Source organism: Chenopodium quinoa, unplaced genomic scaffold, assembly GCF_001683475.1.
Source record: "Chenopodium quinoa cultivar QQ74 unplaced genomic scaffold, ASM168347v1, whole genome shotgun sequence".
NCBI lineage: Eukaryota > Viridiplantae > Streptophyta > Magnoliopsida > Caryophyllales > Amaranthaceae > Chenopodium > Chenopodium quinoa.
This window is the reverse complement of record NW_018743955.1, coordinates 8,059,037-8,080,112: the sequence shown is the minus strand read 5'-3', so window position 1 is coordinate 8,080,112 and position 21,076 is coordinate 8,059,037. Positions and strand designations below refer to the sequence as shown.

Here is a 21,076-nt window from a genome sequence, read left to right as displayed (position 1 = left end):
ATTATTCACAACGTACAGTATCTATCATAATTCTACTGCTAATAAATGACACAAAACTTTATCATTAAAAAGATAATTTTATGTTCGTGTCTACTGTGTCTATACTGCTCATCATTGATGCAACTATCAATATTACGTAATTCTTGTAGATTGAGATTCTTATTCGTTCTTTTTTTTTTTCTTTTTCGCAATTTTTAATATAGATTGAGTACATAATTTGAACATAAATATCTTTCAAGTTTCAATACATAATTCCTATGATAATTAGGGCATGTTCTCTTACGTTGAAATTCAGTTCAGTTCAGCTCAGCTCAGCTCAGTTCAGTTCCTAATTTCCTTCTCTTATAAAATATTCATTTCAGCTCAGCTCAGTTCAGTTCAGCTCAGTTCAGTTCAGCTCGGTTTAGTTCAGTTCAGTTCAACTCAATTCAGTTCAGTTCAGTTCAGCTGAGTTTAGTCAGTGAGAACAGGCCCTTACATAATTAGTACTGCTTCTATCCCTATATTTTTTGCCTTATTTGACTTTTTACGGTTTATAATACTACGCATCTTATAACGTTTATAATTTCATTTTCTATGCATGTAAAAATTATAAAAATTTAATAAAATATATAATGAGACAAATCCAATAAAATCTCACTTGACTATATTATCTCTAGTACATTAATGGATATTTATGGTCAATGTTTTCAGAGTTTAACTCAATTATTTGCAATGGGGCAAAAAAACGGGACTAAGCGAGGCTGCGAGGGAGTGTTTTAAGGAAAATATTTTTCTATATACAATTCTTAGGAAATGGCCATAAGCTGTTTGGTTCTCTTTTTTTCTTTTTTTTTTTTTTTTTTTGAAATATGTTTGGTTCTCTTCTCTTAAAGGAATATGTAATTTAAAAGAAATTTGGGAGACCAAAGCGGAGGTGGGTTTCCAGGCCTTGAATTTAATTCCTCCCCTTTTACTTTTTTTAACAGTCTTAAAATTGGGGTGTCAATTCGAATAATCGGATCAGGTCGGATCGGGTAAATTTTTAAAGTTAAGTCATATTAAATTGTTATGTTCACGCGAGTCTAAATTTAAATCGGATATTTTTCGGATTGGGTCGGATCAGGTGTGCTTTTAACACCTCGTTAGGAGTACATATTTCATCCCATTTATGAGCTTAAAAAGTAAGGGGAAATGGTAACTTAAAAATTCACACACCTAAATGTTATGGTTGGAAGGATTTAATCTTAAACTTGTGATTTTAAGGTCATAAAGATGAATTTCTCACCAATTATATGGATCTAATATACATAAGTTTTTCTTTTTATCAACAAGAATTCACAAATCAAAGTCAATGAACCTTAATATAAAAAAATGGGTATAGGGCAAACAAAGTGGAATTACATTACAATTAGCATCATTTAAAGTTTTTAATCAATTTTTTTTTTTTAAAAAGGTATTATAATCCAAAGTTGGAATTATTCTACTACATCCGTTAACATTTACTTGCAACTTTGGGGTATTATTTGAGAGCTATAAAATACTCCAAAGTTGCAAGTAATTGTTAACAGAGGTAGTACAAAAATTTATGGAAGTTGGGATTATTTTTCTAATTTATATTTTATATATTAGTGAATTAATCAGTTCGTTAAAACTATTATATGAATAGTGAAAAAAGTCAAATTGTAACACTTATAAAAACAAGGAGGGAGTATATGATGAGGAGAAAAAAAAAAAGCATGTGCAAATAGTATAATGTTGCAACTCTTAGAATTTTGTTAATTTTTTAAAATGATAATTATTGCAATATTTATATGGAGTATACTGTATCAAATAATTTTATTTGATTTTTACCTTTTATTATTATTATTAAGAGTTGGACTCTTTTCACCTAAGCTAGGTGGACTTAGGGGTGGCAATGGGTCGGATTTAGATCGGATTATGCAAAATCCGACTCCGACCCTACAAGCTGTCGGATTTTTTATCTGCCTCCGCCTCCGACATCCGACTCCGATCGGACTTAAATTTCCATCCTCGGACTCCGCCCCGATTCGACTTTGACTCAAACTTTAAAAGTAATTTTGACCCAATTATCCATAGCAACCAATATATAATCAACTTTAAAGACCAATAAATTCATAAATTAAATGATAAAGAATATTTCCTCCGTTCTATTAATATTGCAATAATGGACTTTTAGCACTATTCATCACTCTTGTTTGACCATATAATATGAATTATACGTTAAGCAAAATATAGTCAAGTGAGATATTGTTGGATTCATCTTATTAAATACTTTCACAATATCAAGTTTTATGATTTTTACTCTTACACAATAATAGATATTTATCATATAAAATGTATTTTGGGTGGCGTAATTTCCTCCCTGTTGTAATATTAACAGGACGGAGGAAGTTTATAAGTACATGAAAAAGTCGGAGTCGGATCGAATAAGTCGAGTTTTAAGTAGACTCCAACTCCGACCCTCCTTTGACTCGAAGTCGGATTCGGATAATTATTTCTTGGATTCGATTTGGACATTTTTCTTCGGATCGGATCGGAGTAGGGCGGATTCAAGATAATCCCTGGTTGGACTCTTTTCACCTTATTAAAATAAAAAAAAATTAAAAAGCATGCAAAATTTCAGAGAACAGTCTCAAAGGTCATCTCAATAAACTTGAAGTGAACTAAAGGAGTCGTCATTTTCAGAAACCTTTTACTTGTACAGAAGATTAAGAATTTTATTTATAATCATTCCCAATTAAAATTAATAAACAATTACGATTTTACCATTTTAGCCTTGAAGTTTCTCGGCTATAAAGCATAAAAAAGGTGAGGGTACGAGATTTTCCCCCAAAAAATTCCACCATTGGATTCTGATTTGACATAAAGGGCTTTATTGGGCCCACTCACTCACGTGGTCCTTTGTCCTTAATGTCGGCCCAGTGGGCTCCTCTTAGCCTTAGCCTTTGGGCCCACATTCTGTCTTACCAATTTTCCTGCTAATTTTCAACAATTGCCACGTGGCATTACTGTCAATATATCTATGTCACTTCAAAGTTGGGACTCTTGAGGAGTTGAAAGTGTGTGTGGTGTTTAGACCTCATGATTTTGTATAGTCTTAATCAATGTTTGTCACACTCAATATCTAATTTGCACTAATTATAAAGATCTTTATTAGATTATGCTTATTTAATCAATGAATTAGGCCATCATTTCGCTGCCTTTATGATTTTGTTAAACAAAAATATAATCTATGAGATTTAAATCTCATAATAGTCTATACTAATATATTAAAAAGCGTTTATAACAAAGTCTATATGTCATGTAAACTTTTTCACTTACACCATGTCAGCTATTCAAACTCTCATTATGCCACATCACCATTCAATCAACCTTAATCAATATGCCACATCACAACTACTCCATATAAAAATATAAGCATAAGGAGATTTGAACATCCAACGTCTCATAGAAAATGTGGTTATTTAACTATCTAAGTCAATTGATTAAATACGAAAAGCATATAATTTTTACATATCATTAATTAAAGATGCTAGTGATTAAAATAGTACATCGTCAACAATGAATGTGATACGAGAAGTGTATATTGATGATGATTAAGAAAAATTGTGAATTGAGAGTTAGGGTTTAGAAAGATTTAATTTAGAAAAAATAACATATCGTTTACACTCGGTATACCATATAAAATAAGATGGCATACCATTTAAGAGAAAAATATTATGTTGACGTGAGAATGGAGGATTGGAAATCGAGACAAAATATAGTCTTGTGGATATTTTTCATTTTAAATTTTCAGGGTTAATAAGTTCAGATAAATTTCTATAACGGTTAATAAGTTTAGATAAGACATGTTCAGAAAAAATAAGTTTTGATAAGTTGTGATGAGGGTTAATCAGAGACACATTCGAAGTGATGGGTTGTGCAAAATCTGCTGTTGCGAGGGAGAAAGCATTATTCATGCCATTTTTCTTTGTTCGAAGGTCAGGGGAATTTGGGATTTTTCTCCCTTTGCTGAGTTGTTGGGGGATGCTCCGTCTGTTTCCTTCTCAGAGAGACTGCTTTGGTTTCATTTGAAGGTTAATCATGATGATTTTTTGCTCTTTGTGTCTTTGGCATGGGCTGCTTGGGCTTACAGGAACTCTATTGTGTTTGAGGAGCCTTGGCAGAGCAGAGAGGTTGGTGTGCTGGGTTTTGTCAAACTTGTTCATGATTATTCTGAACATATGAAGGCAGTGTCTTGTGTGTCGAATCGTGCTGGTGGTGTCTCTAGAGGTTCTTGGGTCCTTCCGGATGCGGGTGTGGTTCGTATTAATACGGATGCTGCTGTATTTGAAGGTTGGGGTGTTGGTTTGGCTACTGTTATTAGGGACTGTCATGGTGTGATTCTTGATGTGATTGTGCGCAGATTGCAGGCTCAGATGCAGGTTGCTATGGCTGAAGCTTTGGCTGCCAGAATGGGAGTGTATTTAGCTAGGAGATTGGGCTGGGACAGGGGTGGAGCTTGAATGTGATGCGTCTACTGTTGTTAACGCCATCAACAACAAACGAAATGGTCGTGCCCCTATTAATCTGGTTTTCGAGGACATTGCTGTGTTAAGGAGTTCTTATTTTTCTCGTGTTATCATGTCAAAAGAGGGGGGAACTGTGTAGCTCATATGGCTGCCAGGTTGATGCCTTCTAATTCTTTTGAGCAAGTGTTTGTAAACTGACTTTCCGCAAGGCCTTGTCGCCTTGGCGGAGTTGATCTCGTTTAATTAATTCTAATCCCGCTTGTTTGAGCTTCTTTCAAAAAAAAATAAAAAAATAAAATTATATCTAAAATAAGTTCTAATAGGGATTAGTAAAGTAAAAATCAGGTTAATAAAAGGCACCTTAAAATTCAAATGGATAAGAGCCAACTTTTACAATGGGCCCAATATTGCCAAATTGTTATTCCTCCAATCTGTAAGGCACTCACATAAGCTATGTACTATCATCTCGATTAACATTGGTCCAGTTTCATATTTCAATATTGGGTCATTGTGGCGTGGTTTGGCCCAACAAAATGCTTTGATCTTACTCTGACATTACTTATTAGTGAAAATTTTACCCTACACCCTAGTGTAGGGTGTGTTCCCTACACCCCCCCTATGCTACGTCGTTTTGTAGCTGGTATTGAGTTCTCATGTGCAGCTTCTTTCCTTTTGCGATTCTTTCCTTTTTTTTTTTTTTTTTTTTTCCTTTTTTTCTTTTTTTCTTTTCTTCCTCTTTTTTCCTTTTTCCTTTGATTCTTATTATTCAATTTATGTATATATATGATTTTAAACCCTATTTTTTCTCTCTCTTCAATTGATCAACCAACCTCCATTTTTGATCTACATTTTTCTCTCGCTAATTCATCTTCTTCATTTGATTTTTTGAACGAATTCGTTAATTGTTACCGATCATCAATGGCGAATTCTGCATCTGGAGATTGCGTTGATTTTGATCGCGATTGCGAGCGTGTGTTTCCTTCTGGACTTCGTTTCGTTGATTCGTTTGTGCAACAATGTGAGTAATTGTGATCATAATTTTTCAATTTTTAATTATCCCTAATTTGTTCTGTTATAATGCTCTGTTAATTTGAACTTAATTGATGTATTATTATTCACTTTCGATTTTTGAATTTACTACTTTGATTACATTATGATGAACGTTTTTGGATTGTTGTACTTTGTATGAACATTTTGTTGCTTCATTTGTTGTTTCATTTGTTGTTTTCTCTGTGTTTTAGAATTGTGTGTTTTTGTCGTATATTTTGTAGATTATACTTTCAATTAATCGTTTATGTTTTCTTATTCATTGTTACTAATGTGTTTATGTTCAGTCTTAAAGTCATTTTTGATCATTTATTTTTACATTTTTATATCGATATTATGTGTAGTGGTAAATAATGAAAATATTGTTCAAAATATTATGTGCTGAAATTCTTTTTGCAATTGATCATGTGCTGTTTTGATATTGAACATTTTACTTATTTGTTATTGTTCATTCATGAAACTCTTTATGATCATTTATAATTGTATATTGTGCAGTGGAAAAAAATGATGATATTATGTATTTAGAAGCAGAACAGTCTGAATTAAAGGATAAAGAATTTAAATCTGAAGATGAAGCTTTCGAAGCGTATAATGAATATGCTTTTAGGAAAGGTTTTGGAATTCGAATTGGGAAGAGTAAGAGAAGAAGAGATGATTCTTTTTTGATGAAAAGATTTGTTTGTTGTAATGAGGGATTCAAAGATAATAAGTGTAAGAATAAAAGGATTTATGAGAAGTTGGATCATCGAACTGGTTGTTTAGCTTTTGTGCAGTTTCATATTGATCATTTAGGGGTCTATACATGTACAAGACATGAAATGGTTCATAATCATGCTATGATTCCTCCTGAAAAAAGGCATTTGATAAGGTCTCAAAGAGATGTGAATAAAGAGCAGCTTCTTTTCATTTCAACAATGAAATTGAGTGGAGTCAAAGTTACTGATTCTTTGAGGGTTCTAAAGAAGGAGGTTGGGGGATCTCCTAATCTTTGTTTTACTGCTTCTGATGCTTATAATGCATTGTCATCTGAAAAAGCTGCCCAAATTGAAGGATGTGATGGTAACCAATTGATTAAATATTTTGCCAAGAGACATGTGGATGAGACAGATTTTTATTATGATTTTGAACAAGATGATAGTGGTGCTTTAGTTAGTTTTTTTTTGGCGTGATGGTAGGATGATGAGAGATTATCATTACTTTGGAGATTTGTTGGTTTTTGATACAACTTATAGAACTAATAAATATGGAATGATATGTGCTCCATTTGTTGGGATGAACCATCATGGTAACAATGTCATGTTTGGTATGGGTTTTATTCTTAATGAGCGCACCGAGTCTTTTGATTGGTTGTTTGATACATTTTTGCACTCAATGGGGAGGAAAAGTCCCATTACAATTATGACTGATCAAGCACAAGCGATTGCAGCGGGTATAAGAAACATTTTTCCTTCAACTGTTCATCATCGTTTATGTGTATGGCATCTTGAACAAAATTCTAAGAAACACATTGGAGCATTGAGAGCTTTGGAAGGCTTTACAGATTTGTTTGGATATCTTTTGAAGTATTGTGAAACTCCTGCTGAATTTGAATATTTCTGGAAAAGGTAAATTATTGTTTTTTATATTTATTTTTTATTTTTATTATGTGATATATTTGATTATTATGTGATATATATATGAACATTTAGTGTTTTACATATGATCATACAATTTACTTTGTTATGTATGTTATCATAATATTATTAGTGTCCATATTGTTTATGATCATTATTCTTTACACAAATGTACATATTTTAATTTATATTTTGTTCATTTTTAAATTAATATATGATCATTTCTGTTATACAGGATGTGTGATAAATACAAATGTGAAAATGATGATTGGTTATGTGATTTGTATAAAATAAAGGAAATGTGGTGTCCTGCTTATTCTAAGAAGTATTGGTCTGGTGGTATATTGTCTTCTCAACGTAGTGAAACTACTAATAAGTCAGTTTCACAACGTCTTAATAAGACTCAAGGTTTATGTGATTTTTATCATGTTTTTCTTGATGTCATTTCTGAGTGGAGAAGTAAGGAAGGTGCAAGAGATTACAATACTCTGAGGGGTAATAGGCACCTAGCTTTTGCTAATATTGGTATATTAGTTCATGCAAGATCATTGTACACTATTCAAGCTTATGTTCTTTTTGAAGAGGAGTTCATTAGGGGGACAGCTTATGATCATGTTGATAATGGTTTGCGTTTTCCAGAATATTCATATCTTCTTTGGAGGCCTGGGAAGGATATAATTAAGCATGAAGTTGTTTTTAATAAGGAAACACATGCAATTTGTTGCACATGCATGTACTTTAGTGAGACTGGTTTACTTTGTTCTCATTCTCTTCGAGTATATCATTTGCATTGTGTGCGTAATATTCCACAAGAGTATATAATGAAACGATGGACAAAGGCTGCCATGTGTAGTCATGGTATTGAAGAACCTACTTTGAGGACAAATGTTGTGGCTACTAGTGTTTGGAGGTCACAAACAATCAGAAAGTTTGTTAAGTTGATAACAAGTTGTCAGAATTCTTTGAATGCAAGGGCAGAGGTTGAGTGTTATTTCAATCTGTTAAAAGAAAAGGTTGAGAGTGTATCAGGTGTAATTGACTTTAGTGAACCTGTTAAAGAGGTTGAAATTGTTGATCTTGAGATCAAGAATCCTCCAAAAGCTAGGCCTAAAGGTGAGAGGAATGTAAGGCCTAAGAGTACCTTGGAGAAGCAGTGTAACAAGGCAAAGGGTAATTTCAAGAGGAAAAAGTCTCTGTACACTCCTTACAAAAGGGGTATAGGGCAAGCAGTTGTACAGGTATATGATCATTTCATATTTTCAAATTGATCATTTCAGTTTTCGTAAATGATCATTTATGTTTTTTTTTTTAAATAGGAACTTGATGAGAACGGTTGTGCTGTTACTTATGCTAATTCTATTAGTGATCCCATTGAATTGATTGTTTTGAGCAATAAACGGGCTCAGGTAAATTCAAATGTGCCAAAAAAAACATTTTATTTATATTTTATTAATATTGATTTTTATAATTTAAAAATATAGGTCGGCTTAAAATCAGCTGTTGTAGAAGAAATTCCTTCTAGTTCTAAGGAATCAAATCATAGTATTTCCAATGATTTTGATCAGGTATATGAACATTTATGATCTATATTATAATTTTTTTTTATTTAATTTTTTATTTTTTATATTTTTTTTGGTTTTTTTGTAGGCTACTGGTGAAAGCTCTCTTTCATCTATCATATCTATTGATGTTGATATTTCATCTATTGCTAAGGTTTTTTTTTTCCATATTTGTTTGTATAAGTGTTTGTAACTGATCATATACTGGTTTATTAATGATCAATTTAATTTTTTTAAAGGCGAAGGATTTAAATCTTGAAGGTGTTTCTGCTGTTCAACCTTGTTCTAATTTTGGTGCAAATGAAGGTGCTTCTGGTGTTAAAACTTACTCTCAAATTAATCCAAGAGTTCCAATTCATACTAGTGCGTCAACAAAATCTCCTGTTGTTATTCAACCTACTGTTCCCAGGAATGTTCAAAATCAAACTCAGAATTGTTCAAACACCAATCCAGAAATGATCATATCCAACTCCAGGAATGTTCAATCAACAAATGTTCAAGTTATTTCTCCTACGGTTCAAATAAATGATCAAGGATTTCCTGTTCAGAATGTTCAAGTTACTCCTCCCACAGTTCAAAGAAATGATCAAGGTGCTCGTGTTCCAATTCTTCAATCAAGAAATGTTCAATTAGGTTCTAAAAAGATTTCTTCTAAATATGATAGGTTGTTAGCCTTTTTTGATACAAGTGTAGCTAAACGTTTGGCTAATAAAGATAAATAATTAGTATTCCAGAACTTTATAAACATTAGACTTTTTTGTAATGTTGATTTAATTACTATTTTGTAATTTTGAATTTTCGATCTATTATATAAAAAACTTTCATTCAAAGATTAAAATGAAATATCAATTACAATAATATTAAAATAAAATCCATAAGTCTACTTCTAAAAAAAAAAAATAGTCATATATAAGAAATGAACATATACATAGTTGTAAATGAACATTTGAAACTACAAAGTTGCAAATTTTCTAGCTTTCCTTCTATTTGCTCTTGATTCAGTGTTTTTCTTCAAATAACATCAGTTCTGCTGTGTATTGGAGCCTTAGATTTCTAATTTGTTCCACCTGTTGAACAAAATGAATTGTCAAATTTTAATTAAACAATCTTTACTGTTTCATAAATGAATATTATATCTTAAATAATTGATCATTTATAACTCTTACATTGTTTGGTTTTAAATCACAAATCCAGCTCTCATTAGGATCAGCAGTGAAGGTTTCCATATGCTTCATAATGTAAACTCCACAGTTTGTATAGTCATTGTTGCTACGCCATTTCATCTTTTCCAAAACAACTGTGTAGTCTTCAATTCTTTTTGCATCTTGATATCCAAGGTGTTTCATGTACTCTGCCAATCCTTTTAACTGATAGAAAAAAGAGTAAAAATTGTTTAGAAGTTTGTATTGTGATGAAGACATGAACAATTAATAAAATATAATTGATCATGTAGTCAACTATAAATGAACATATTATCTCACCATCATTTTTGGTTGTTCTTCATATTTTGCTTGGACTGATACCTTTTTTGGTAGTTTTCTATTGTCAATTATATGAATTTTGTCTTCTATATGATTGACGCACAACAGAAAAAAATGTTGAGAAGTTGATACTGGGAAGAAGACCTGAACAAATTATATAATGTTATTGGACAATATATTGAAGGTAATTGAACATTTGTATTAAACAAGAATTAATACCTGTTTATATCCAACAATGCTGTCAATTTTATTCAACTTCAGTTCATTGTCAATTCTTTCTATGAAGGCATTAATTCTTGTCTTCATTGATGATCCTTCTTGACAAACTCTATTTGTGCACATAATGTGCTGTTGAAATACAAACAAACATATAGAAGTTAAATGAATTTTTAGCAATTATTTATCATAGGAAAATAGAATCAATAATATAAAAAAAGAAGAAAGACTAACATGAAGCACTGTTGAGAAATAAATCTTGTTTCTCGGCTTTTTATGATTAAGAAACCTTGCCCATCCATCTATGACACAATTTGTCACTTCAACATCATCTCCAAGAGTTTTCATTTCATTTCTATTGATGAGATTCAAGCCATCATAGTATAAGAGTGCACTGCATTATGAACATTTAATAATATGAATGTGAACATATTTTTATAAAAGATATTAAACCTTAAGTTTAATTAGTGTAAGTAATTACCTTTCATCTTTTCCACCAAGAGCAAAGTCTACTGCAATTTGGTTCATGGCTTTCTCATCTTTAAACAGATCCTTGTACTTGACCAAGTAAGGAGATCGGAAAGCAGGAGGAAGTGTTTTCTTTTCGCGTTTTGGTCTTGTTGTTCAATATAAAATATTGTTAAATTAAGAAAATTATGAGGAACATAAATGAACATTTGAGTGTATATAAATAAATTTGAAATTATACCTTTCAACCTTTTCCTTTTCAGTTTTTTTCTTCTTTTCTGCAATTGACTTTTTCTTATCATCATTCCTGGTCATATTACATAACACAAATGTACATTTAGGTATATGAAAATGTTCATTATTATTTTTGAACATTTACTTAATATAAATAATGTACCTTTTTGTGACTTTTGAGGATGAAGCAACAATCTTCTTGTTTTCACTGAAAAGTGAAACAATGTCAGTACATATTAATAAAATAAAAGCTTCTTATGTAACACCCTGAATCATTTTCAATTCATAAAATGAAAGATATTGATTTAACATAAACCTATTGATTTAACATAAACCACACATTCATATTACATATTCAACAAAATAATGTTCACACATACAATAGTTTGAGAAACACCAGTTTCAAGTTACAACACGATAGTAACATAAGTTAAATTGTTCCATCTAGATATTTTATCCTACACCATTACATAACCCTAATAGTAAGACATGTCTTCAGGATTTTACCCCTCCACTTTTTCATCATTTTTTGTTTTTTCAAAAACATCTTCCTTGTTTTGTTTTCCACCTCCAACTGTGTTTTTTGGATCATCACTTTTTTCACCACCATCTGACCTAGGGTCAGCATCAACCACTGAACCAGATCCTGCATCTAAGAAAAAATTTAATTAGATATAATATAATTTCTTTGTAAATGAACATTTGAGTATTTATAATTGAACATTATACCTGTTCTAGGCAATCCTTCATTATCTGACCTAGTGTCAGCATCAAGTTTTGAACCAGTTGCTGCGTCTAACAAAATAATACAATTAATAATGAATATTTCTTGTTTGTAAATGAACATTTTACACTTTTTAATTGAACATTATACCAGTTCTAGAAAATTCTTCAATTCTTTGTTCTGAAGCTGCTGAAGTTTTACCCACATCCTTTTCTCCAGCTGTATTATAAATCATCATTTTGGAGATACACTAAGTTAATAGTATTTACACATAATAATTAGAAATGAACATTTCTACTTAAGTTTATGTACATTATTATTAAATATATGAACATATTACCATTTGTTGAAATTATTGGTTGTTCAATTATATCACCAAGTGTTGAAAAGGTGGGCCCTGTTTCTGTTTAGGACAATTTAGACCACAAATTTAGAATTTTTCATATAAAAATTAGGATATATAGTCTCTTTTAGTTAGAATTTACCAATGGCTGGAGAAGGTGGAGTCAACCCCAAGCTGAAAGCTTTTCTGATGTCATATTCTTGTTCTTTTTCCTTTCCCTTTTTGGTTAATTTCTTCCCAGTCATTTGCTTCTCAGTTGTTTGCTTTTCAGACCCTTGCATCAGATTCTTCTCAGCTTGTGCAAGTGCATTTAGGAAATCCTCACTGCCAAAGAATTCTTCATCTTGGCTTAGAATTGATGGTTCCCTAGCTACCACCTTTCCTAAAACTTCATCAACTTTTTTCACCAAGTCATTTCCAGGGAAGATATCCTTTGCCTTCACCAATTTTGAAGAAAGCTTTGACAGGTTTGAACAAGTTGTTTTTACCAGGGAAACAAAATCATCCATAAAAACCTATATGAATGAATATTAAAAATTATGCAGTTGAACATTTCAGATTATACAAATGAACATTTATGTTAACAAAAGTGATCATTTTATAACCTTAGGACTTTCTTCAACTTCTGCAGCAATCCTTGGTAGAATTTTCCCTCTCCCAAATCCCAATTCTAATTCAATCTTCAACCTCTCAAGAACCATGTCTCTATTCCATGCAGATATGATAGGAATTGTTCTTGGAGGCCTTTTGTCTAACCTCTGAACTCTATCAAAATAGAACAACTACAAGAAAAAAGAAAACATGGAACAGAACATAAACAATAAAAAAAAGTGCATTTATTTAAATTTAAATGAACATCTTGTATCTAAGAATATACCATCAGAAATTGAAGAGGGCCTTTGTAGAACCCCTTGCCTTGCTGCTTTCTCCAATCAACATGACATTTGATAAGTGAGTCATATACAAACTGACACCAGTTCAAATTTTTTATGTTTTCTTTGTCCATCATAGAATAAAGAAATTTGAAATGGCATTGATTGTTTGATACACATTTCATCAAGCAGTTCACAGCCACTGCTAAAAAGTTAGTAATGAAATGTTCACTTGGTGGTCTGTTGTTGGTGAATTTATCATTTATGTATCCATTCACAATCTGCAAACAAAATGAACAAAACATTTATACTTTTGATCATTTAATGTATTTAAAATGAACATTTAAAATTGATCATACCTGACTCACTGATGGAGTTTTTCCTGACCATGATTTTCTCCATTTCTTCAGAAATTCTGCATACTCCTCACTAATTTTATCAGACTTTGGCTCAACAATTGGAATTTCTCCTGTAGGCAAGCCATAAACTACCCTAACATCCTCTACCTCAATTTCTATTTTTTCATTCTTTGGTAGTTCAAAATACTGGCTATTTTCTTCAAAACTTCCCAATAACCAGTTACAGAACTTTTGATCAAGTTGAGGTAAACTAATGTCAAGAAGTGATCCTAACCCTATATCAATAATTTGTTGTTTTTGGGTAGGTGTCATCTTTTTTATCCATGCAATGAACTTCACATGTCCTCCTCTCTTTGAAGATTTCTCTTCCTCAAATTCATCTTCCTGAATTTCCTCAACTTCATCAGTTTCTATTGCTTGAACCATTTCAGTTTTCATTTTCTTTTTTCTCCTACCTTCAATCTTTCCTTCATCATACAGTACCATCTTTTGCTCCTCCTTTTCAACCTTTGCCTTCACTGAATTCCCTTTCTTTGCCTGTTTCTTCCTTGGCTTTACTTCTTCCTCTTCCTCCTCTTCCTCCACCTCATAATCATCCTCACTGACAGGCTCTTCTTCTGCTCTATAAACTGACTCTTCACTATCATCATCACTGTCAGGATCTTGAGAGGGTTCATCTGATGGTACTTCTTGTATTTTTTTTCTCTTTCCAGCATTTCTCTTGGCAGGACTGACATCTGAAAATTAAATATATAATTTTGTTTAAGTATTGAAAATGTACAGTAAGCAAATGATAAAATGAACAAAATTGTTTTCTCAAATGATCATTCTATATATAGAAATTGAACATTTATAATATATCATTATATACCTGCTTTTCTTTTGCCAGCAACCTTAGAAGTTTTCTTCACTTCTAGAGTTTTCTTTTTCCCACCTATATATTGAAATTGAACATTAATGATATACCATCATAAATGATCATTCTATACATTAAGATTGAACATTTACCCTTTTTGCCTTGGTCTGGAGGATATTCAGCAGGAGCACCTGCCATTTTTTTTATTGGAGTAGGTGCTGGAGGTGGTGCATCAGCTTCCTTTTGAATAGGAAAATTCCTTGTAGACATTCTTCTCTTCTGTCCTATTTTTGCGGTTTCTTTAGCAGGCTCAACATCCTTCTTCAGGCTTCCCTTTTTAGATTCATCTAACAGAACATCTATTGTTTTTAAAAAAATTTATGTTAGTATATTTGAAAGTGTAATATTTATTGTGTAACAGAAAAGTATTATGATTACCTTGGCTCCTTGTAATTCTACCACTTGGCACAACAACAAGGCTTTTGTTTTTGTTTTTCCTTGCAACCATTTTGTATCTTGTTTTCATTTTGGTTGACTGATCACTTTTTTGTGATGATGGAGCTGTCTCCTCACTAAGTTTTGTGGAAACTTTATCATCATCTTGATCTAGAAGATAAGTTTCATCCTCAATTTGAACAAAATCAGGTGCAATTTGTGCTGCATATGAAATGATCAAATATAAAAGATTAAATAAACATTATTAAATTGGATGACAAAAGTTTACTATATACAATATAAATGAACATTTCAGGTAATGAATATGTACATTTTCCACTATTTACCTTTCGGATCTGTTGTCTTTGTAGACTCATCTTCCACTGTTTTCTCTTTAGGGATTTTCTCCTTTTCAGGCTCTTTTTTTCCCTCTTGTCCTTCTATGAAAATTTAATTAGTTAATATTTATATATTTTTTTAATCTTATTGAACATTCAATATTATGTAGATCCAATATGAACATTTTATGTAATAAAAATGTACATTTATAAATTTTTACCTTCTACATTTGTTGTCTTTGGAAAGACATCTTCCACAGTTTTGTCTTTAGGGCTTTTCTCTTTTTCAGTCCCTTTTTTTCCTTCTTGTACTTCTATTAAAATTTATTTAGTTAAAATTTAATTTTTTTAATCTTATTGAATATTTAATATTATGCTTTTCCAATATGAACATTTTTTGTAATAAAAATGTACATTTTAAAATTTTTACCTTTTTCCACAGTTTTCTCTTCTATTGGCCCTTTTTCTTTCTTTTTTGCTTCACCTTCAAAAGTAATAGTATTGTTAAAATTGATATTTATGACTATTAAACAAAAATATTCAATAAATATGATCATTTACCTTTCCTGATTTCCTTGCTTGCCTTTTCCATTCTTTTGAGATTTCTCATAATTCTGATTGTCGATTCTTTGTACTTTCTGTAAATGTATGATATTAACTTTGAAATATATTCATTAATTGATTAAATTAATTCAATTATTTAAATTTAAACATACTTTGGGTTTCTCTCTATGTCTAAATGTATTTCTTGCATCTTGTCCTTTAATGTTGTTATTCTTGAATCATCTTTGGGTTTTCTGATATTTCATTAAAAATATGTTTGAATTTACAATTTTGATTAGTAAATAAAAAAATGAACATATAACTTATATTACTATTGGCCATGAGCAAACTTTTTTGTACTGATTTTCAAATGAACATATAGTCTATCTAAATTGAACATTTAAGTTTTCTTACTTTTGGCCAAGACTATTCTTTACTGGATTGCTTTGCACTTTTGGTTGAACTTCTTCTTGCTTGCTGAAATCAATATTAAGAAATACTTTAAATAAAAAATGCACATAAATTGTACATAAAATATACTGTTATAAAAATGAACATTTGTTTATATAAAATTGATCATTAGTATACCTTTCATCCCTGCTCTCTTTGTCAGTTGTGTTATGTGTAGCAGACACACTCTTAGTTGTTGCATTAGTAGCAGGAATGTTCTCACTTTGTTCACTTAAAAAAAACAGAATTATTTTATATAATATGATATTAAAGTATGAACTAATTTATACAATGAAGAAGATAATTAGTTATTTTGTATAAAGCTTTTATACCTTATTGTTTGATTTGTCTCTGGTGGTCTTGATTTTGACATAACAAATTTCACTCGAACCTTTTTTTTTTTCACTAAAATTTTAAGAATTACCTAATAAGTTTGGTATATATATACAATGTACAATAATTGAATGTAAAAACAATTATTTTATACATATAAACTTACTTGTTTAAAGTGTATCTTTCATAACTATTACCATATTCATTTTGTTGTATAACCTTCTTTAGAGTTAATGGTTCAGATTTCCCATCTCTAAATTGAAGCAAGTGTATCACTCTAAATGGCACATCACTACATTATAAATTAATTACATGACATTAGTTTGAATGCATATCACTGAAATGATTATTATCATATTTATATATGTGCATGATGATTTAATGAAATGTATATTTGTTATTTAAATCTCAATGACTACTCAAATGAACAAATATACATATATGATCATAATTATATCTATAAATGAACATTATGAGTATCAAATATGATCATATACAATGATGTTTCAATGAAATGTACTTTTGTTTTTAAATCTCAATAAATACTCATATGAACAAATATAAATATATGATCATAACTATATCTATAAATGAACATTATGAGTATCAAATATGATCATATACAAATAACATATTAAACAAAGATAAAACCAATTTTATCAAATACAACTAGCATATTAGACATGAACATAATATATTCTGTAAATGACTAATTACCTTGGTAGTGGAGACATTGTTAAATCCGTACCAATTGACTTGTCAATATCTTTTAAAAGTTCCGGATCTACAATTGGATCATTTTGGCGGTTTTTTTTTCAATTTGTCTACTCTTGACTGAAGAGGTACATCATCATCATCGTCTCTGTTTTATTTAATAAATTGTTAATGTTTTAGTTATTTTCAGTAAAATCTTAGAACAATTACTACAATCGCAAAAAATTTTAACAAAAATTAGGTTTTACAAAAGTTAGGGTTCATACATTTCTTCAGAAATTTTCAACAAATTACTCGTCTGTGAAGTATTTTTCTCCAAAATCATACTACAATTGCAAAAAATTGAACAAAAATTAGGTTTCACACATAAAATCGCACTATAATTGTCATCGCAAGAATATGAACAAAATTACTTACTCTTTGGTAACATTTTGCTCTGATTTTCCAGTTTTATCTTCCATGTTCTTCTCTAAAGCGTTTTTTTGCAAAATCACTCTACAATCACAAGGAAAAGAACCAAAATTATGCTTCATACAAAAATTGTACTAAAATCGTAATCAAATGAACAAAATTACTTACTCTTTATCAAAATGCTGCTGCGATTGTTTAATTTCATCTCGAATATCAGACATTTGAAGTAATTATGAAGTGTTTTGAAGCAATTTTGCAATAATTTGAAGAGAATTTCGTTCCGATTCGACGGTGTTGATGAGAGAGAAATTCTACAAAAATGAAGAAGATGGTTTTTAGAGAGAGAATAATTTGATATGGATAGTTTTTTTTTTTACTGTGGTTAGTGGGGGTAGTTACTGTAGTTTGTGGGGGTAGGGGAAAAACGCAAAACGCTGCGTTTTGTAGGGGGTGTAGGTTATGGTACCTACACTAGGGTCTAGTGTATACTATTCAATTAACTTATTGTATATGCACTTATGTGTTCTGTGTCGTTGTTTTGGTCCGTTATCATAATTGCTTCGATATTTTCATGTATAACCCACCCATGTTAACGCACACGAGTAGGAAGAGTTGTGGTTAAACGTTGAAAAAAAAAAAACGCAATTAATAGATAGGTCAATTTTACGTAATACTTATCGTTTGTTCGGTAGGCGAGAATAAAGATTTGGTTGTTAAGAAGTGAAATTGAGGTTATGGGATTGAACAATAATGGCCGGAACATAGAGGGATTAACGGGAGCCTTAACAATAATGTGGGATACATATCTCTATACAAACTCTCACTCATACACTCAGTTAATGTGGGACAGCACACAACTCATATGTGGGTTTTCTCATGGGCTCAACATTTATAAATATCATATACCTAGTATAATCTTATATTCTTCCTTAATGACCTGTTTAGTGATATTATTTCTCTTAAACAAGTATTGAGACCATATTATTTTACACAAATTTTTGTGTGTGGCTGGCCACATGGTGCGACAAGGGTTACTTGTATAGTGTTACTGGTTTTGTCGGGGCTTACTTGTATTCTGGGGTTACTTGTATATGTGTTACTGGTTTTGTCAGGGGTTACTTGTAGGTAGGTGTTACTTGTATTTTTGGGGTTACTTGTATGGGTGTTACTGTTTTTGGTCAGGGATTACTTGCAGGGTGTTACTGATTTGGTACGAGGTTTTGGTCTGGGGTTACTTGTAGGTGTTACTCAACCCCTGCAAGTAATCCATACAAGTAACCCCATAATACAAGTAACCCTAAAATGCAAGTAACATCCTACAAGTAACTCCAGAAACAAGTAACCTAGAATACAAGTAACCCCTGCCGCACCATGTGGCCAGCTGCACTGAAAAGCCTTTGATTATTTTAATGGTAAAAAGGACATTTAAAAATGAGGAGGAAAGGTAAGAGATCACACCAAAATATTACAATCGAAAAGTTTTGACTTTATATTCTTAAGGATATAAGGTGAATTTCCAACCTATTATACCAAGGACCTGTTCTTTCCGACGTAATTTCAGTTTATTTTAATTCCTAAATTCTTTCACTCATAAACAATTTAATTTATTTCAGTTTAATTTAGTAAATTAGAACAGACCATAAGTTTTATTTGACATTAAGCAATTGATAAGAATATATATATCTAGTAAGCTTTGTTTGGTACATCCTTCGTCCCTAAGTTTTTACCATATTGTGTAGATATGGACCAGATTTTAAAATCTTTGACCTTACAATAATCAAAATCTATTAAAAATAATATAGTTATATGAGATATTGTTAGATTTGTCTCATTATATATATATTTTTAATATTTATTATTATAATTCCTGCATAATGAAAATGAATATAAAATCTTCAAAGACACGTGTTAAAAATCGCAAAAAAAATCAAAATTTTCGAAATAAAGAAAGTATTTTGTAAGCAATTGAGACAAATACAACGGAATTATATCCACTTCTCTTACTTTTTCTACACGTATTTTGATAAAGAATATTTCGTATACAATTGGACATATTTTAATTTTTAAGAATACAAATAATATAGGGGTCATTTGATTCATTAGGGAAATGTTAATTACTTAATTCCCATAAAGTTTCGATTTTGTAGGAAATAAATTTCATTGTCAAAATTATGAAAATTCAACAAAAATTGTTTAGTTAAGAATGAAAGTAAATTCCCATGAGAATTTTAACTTACTAAAAAGAGTAAGGTAAGTAAATTCGAAATTTTCATTTTTTTATGTCAACCAAACAAGAGGTTGAAAATGAAACTCGTGAGAATTTTGAATGCCCATATATATTTAGGCATTGAGAGTCTATTATCTTCAGCTTAATTTTAGTTTAGTTCAGCTCCAATCAGTTCCGTTTAACTCCTAATGGCTTCAGTCCGGTAACTGTGAGCTAATTTTTCGATTCCTCAATAGTTGGACATTTCCTTCTCTCATAAATAATTCATTTAAACTCTATTTATTCAGTTCAGTTTAATTTAGCTCCAACCATTTCAGTTTAGTTTAGTTCAGTTCAGCTCAATTCAGTAAATTAGAATAAGCCCTAGGACATGTTCGCATTTACTGAACTGAGCCGAGCTAAACTGAATTAAACCGACTGGAGATGAATTTAATTGATTGGAGTCGAGCTGAACTAAAATTAAGCTGAAGTGAACAGACCCTTCTAATTTACTGAACTGAACTTATTAAAGCTGAACTGAATTTATTGGAACTGAACAAAAGTGAAATAAATTGAAAATTTTATGAGAGAAAGAAATTAAGAAGTGAACCGAGCTGAATTGAACTGAATTTATTAAAACTAAACTGAATTGAATTGAACTTAAAAAAAACTGAAGATAATAGACCATTAAACCCTTAGCCAAACAACAATACCAAATCATCACCTCCAAAAAATTGTCGGTTATAGTTAAAAATGAAAAAAGTGTCGGTATTAAATGTCAGCATCAAAAAAGGGAGAGGAGAAAAAGCAACAAGTAGTACTCGTATTAACCAAGAAATTCGACCATGACGCGTTATTTTTTTCGACCATGACGCGTTATTAATAATGGATCTATACCCAAATTTATAATCTTCGTACCATATTCTAATTTTTTATTACGAGTATAATAATTTAAAGTGGGAAATTAACGGAATTTGGCGACTGAAATCTGACATTAAATATTGCATTATATACCAACAAAAAAATAAAATTAAAAAGTGACATAATAAATAAATAAATACATAATGGTGTTATCCCTAAAAGAGTAGACTCTTAACTCACTATAGAGTGAGATCCACTTGCTCCTTTCGATTTTGACAACTTGTCATGGCCCGCGTCGGCAACCTTTTTTCATAGTTTACTGTATTAATCATACATTTAAGAGGATTATAACAAGTAGTCGCAAGATTATATTTTTGAAGTTCGAAGAAAAATATTGTAGCATATTATCTTCTTTCCCTTGCCTTTTTTACATTGTTTTCTGATTTACTAATCTTTCGTTTCAAACGAGTCTAATAAATATCTATGTAATTATTTTTTT

The 21,076-nt window shown here is 30.8% G+C and overlaps 4 protein-coding genes across 7 annotated transcripts; 3 read left to right on the top strand and 1 right to left on the bottom strand.

Moving 5' to 3' along the window:
- Positions 1 to 3,884: 3,884 nt before the first annotated feature.
- On the top strand, positions 3,885 to 4,508 carry LOC110689532. Its single transcript, XM_021866313.1, has one exon. The coding sequence runs from the start codon at positions 3,885 to 3,887 to the stop codon at positions 4,506 to 4,508; it is 624 nt and encodes a 207-aa protein (XP_021722005.1).
- A 529-nt stretch (positions 4,509 to 5,037) lies between these two features.
- LOC110689418 (protein FAR1-RELATED SEQUENCE 9-like) lies at positions 5,038 to 9,478 on the top strand. Of its 4 annotated transcripts, XM_021866205.1 has the most exons (7): positions 5,039 to 5,532; positions 6,057 to 7,165; positions 7,410 to 8,412; positions 8,491 to 8,580; positions 8,656 to 8,739; positions 8,822 to 8,887; positions 8,973 to 9,478. In XM_021866205.1, the coding sequence occupies exons 2-7, from the start codon at positions 6,738 to 6,740 to the stop codon at positions 9,453 to 9,455; spliced, it is 2,154 nt and encodes a 717-aa protein (XP_021721897.1). In that variant the 5' UTR covers positions 5,039 to 5,532; positions 6,057 to 6,737; the 3' UTR covers positions 9,456 to 9,478. The 4 variants fall into 4 exon arrangements, with proteins under 4 accessions (XP_021721899.1, XP_021721897.1, XP_021721898.1 ...); XM_021866207.1 differs by lacking the exon at positions 8,491 to 8,580 and having other exon boundaries at positions 5,038 to 5,532; XM_021866206.1 differs by lacking the exon at positions 8,822 to 8,887 and having other exon boundaries at positions 5,044 to 5,532.
- LOC110689531 (protein FAR1-RELATED SEQUENCE 5-like) lies at positions 5,433 to 6,730 on the top strand. The gene is made up of 2 exons (XM_021866312.1): positions 5,433 to 5,532; positions 6,057 to 6,730. The coding sequence occupies exons 1-2, from the start codon at positions 5,433 to 5,435 to the stop codon at positions 6,728 to 6,730; spliced, it is 774 nt and encodes a 257-aa protein (XP_021722004.1).
- A 128-nt stretch (positions 9,479 to 9,606) lies between the features above and the next one.
- Positions 9,607 to 11,133, bottom strand: LOC110689421. The gene is made up of 6 exons (XM_021866212.1): positions 10,912 to 11,133; positions 10,665 to 10,824; positions 10,434 to 10,562; positions 10,215 to 10,358; positions 9,900 to 10,100; positions 9,607 to 9,800 (listed from the first exon to the last, which is right to left on the bottom strand). The coding sequence occupies exons 1-6, from the start codon at positions 10,956 to 10,958 to the stop codon at positions 9,732 to 9,734; spliced, it is 750 nt and encodes a 249-aa protein (XP_021721904.1). The 5' UTR covers positions 10,959 to 11,133; the 3' UTR covers positions 9,607 to 9,731.
- Between the last annotated feature and the right edge of the window lie 9,943 nt (positions 11,134 to 21,076).

Excerpts from the sequence above, each read along its gene's own strand:
- LOC110689532 (XM_021866313.1), top strand. The coding sequence starts at position 3,885 with ATGAGGGTTAATCAGAGACACATTCGAAGTGATGGGTTGTGCAAAATC.
- LOC110689418 (XM_021866205.1), top strand. The coding sequence starts at position 6,738 with ATGATGAGAGATTATCATTACTTTGGAGATTTGTTGGTTTTTGATACA. Across the intron at positions 7,166-7,409 it reads TTTGAATATTTCTGGAAAAG|GATGTGTGATAAATACAAAT; the intron begins GTAAATTATTGT and ends TCTGTTATACAG. Across the intron at positions 8,581-8,655 it reads TGAGCAATAAACGGGCTCAG|GTCGGCTTAAAATCAGCTGT; the intron begins GTAAATTCAAAT and ends TTAAAAATATAG.
- LOC110689531 (XM_021866312.1), top strand. The coding sequence starts at position 5,433 with ATGGCGAATTCTGCATCTGGAGATTGCGTTGATTTTGATCGCGATTGC. Across the intron at positions 5,533-6,056 it reads TGATTCGTTTGTGCAACAAT|TGGAAAAAAATGATGATATT; the intron begins GTGAGTAATTGT and ends TATATTGTGCAG.
- LOC110689421 (XM_021866212.1), bottom strand. The coding sequence starts at position 10,958 with ATGAACCAAATTGCAGTAGACTTTGCTCTTGGTGGAAAAGATGAAAG. Across the intron at positions 10,359-10,433 it reads GCATTGTTGGATATAAACAG|GTCTTCTTCCCAGTATCAAC; the intron begins GTATTAATTCTT and ends TAATTTGTTCAG. Across the intron at positions 10,101-10,214 it reads AAGAACAACCAAAAATGATG|TTAAAAGGATTGGCAGAGTA; the intron begins GTGAGATAATAT and ends TTTTTCTATCAG.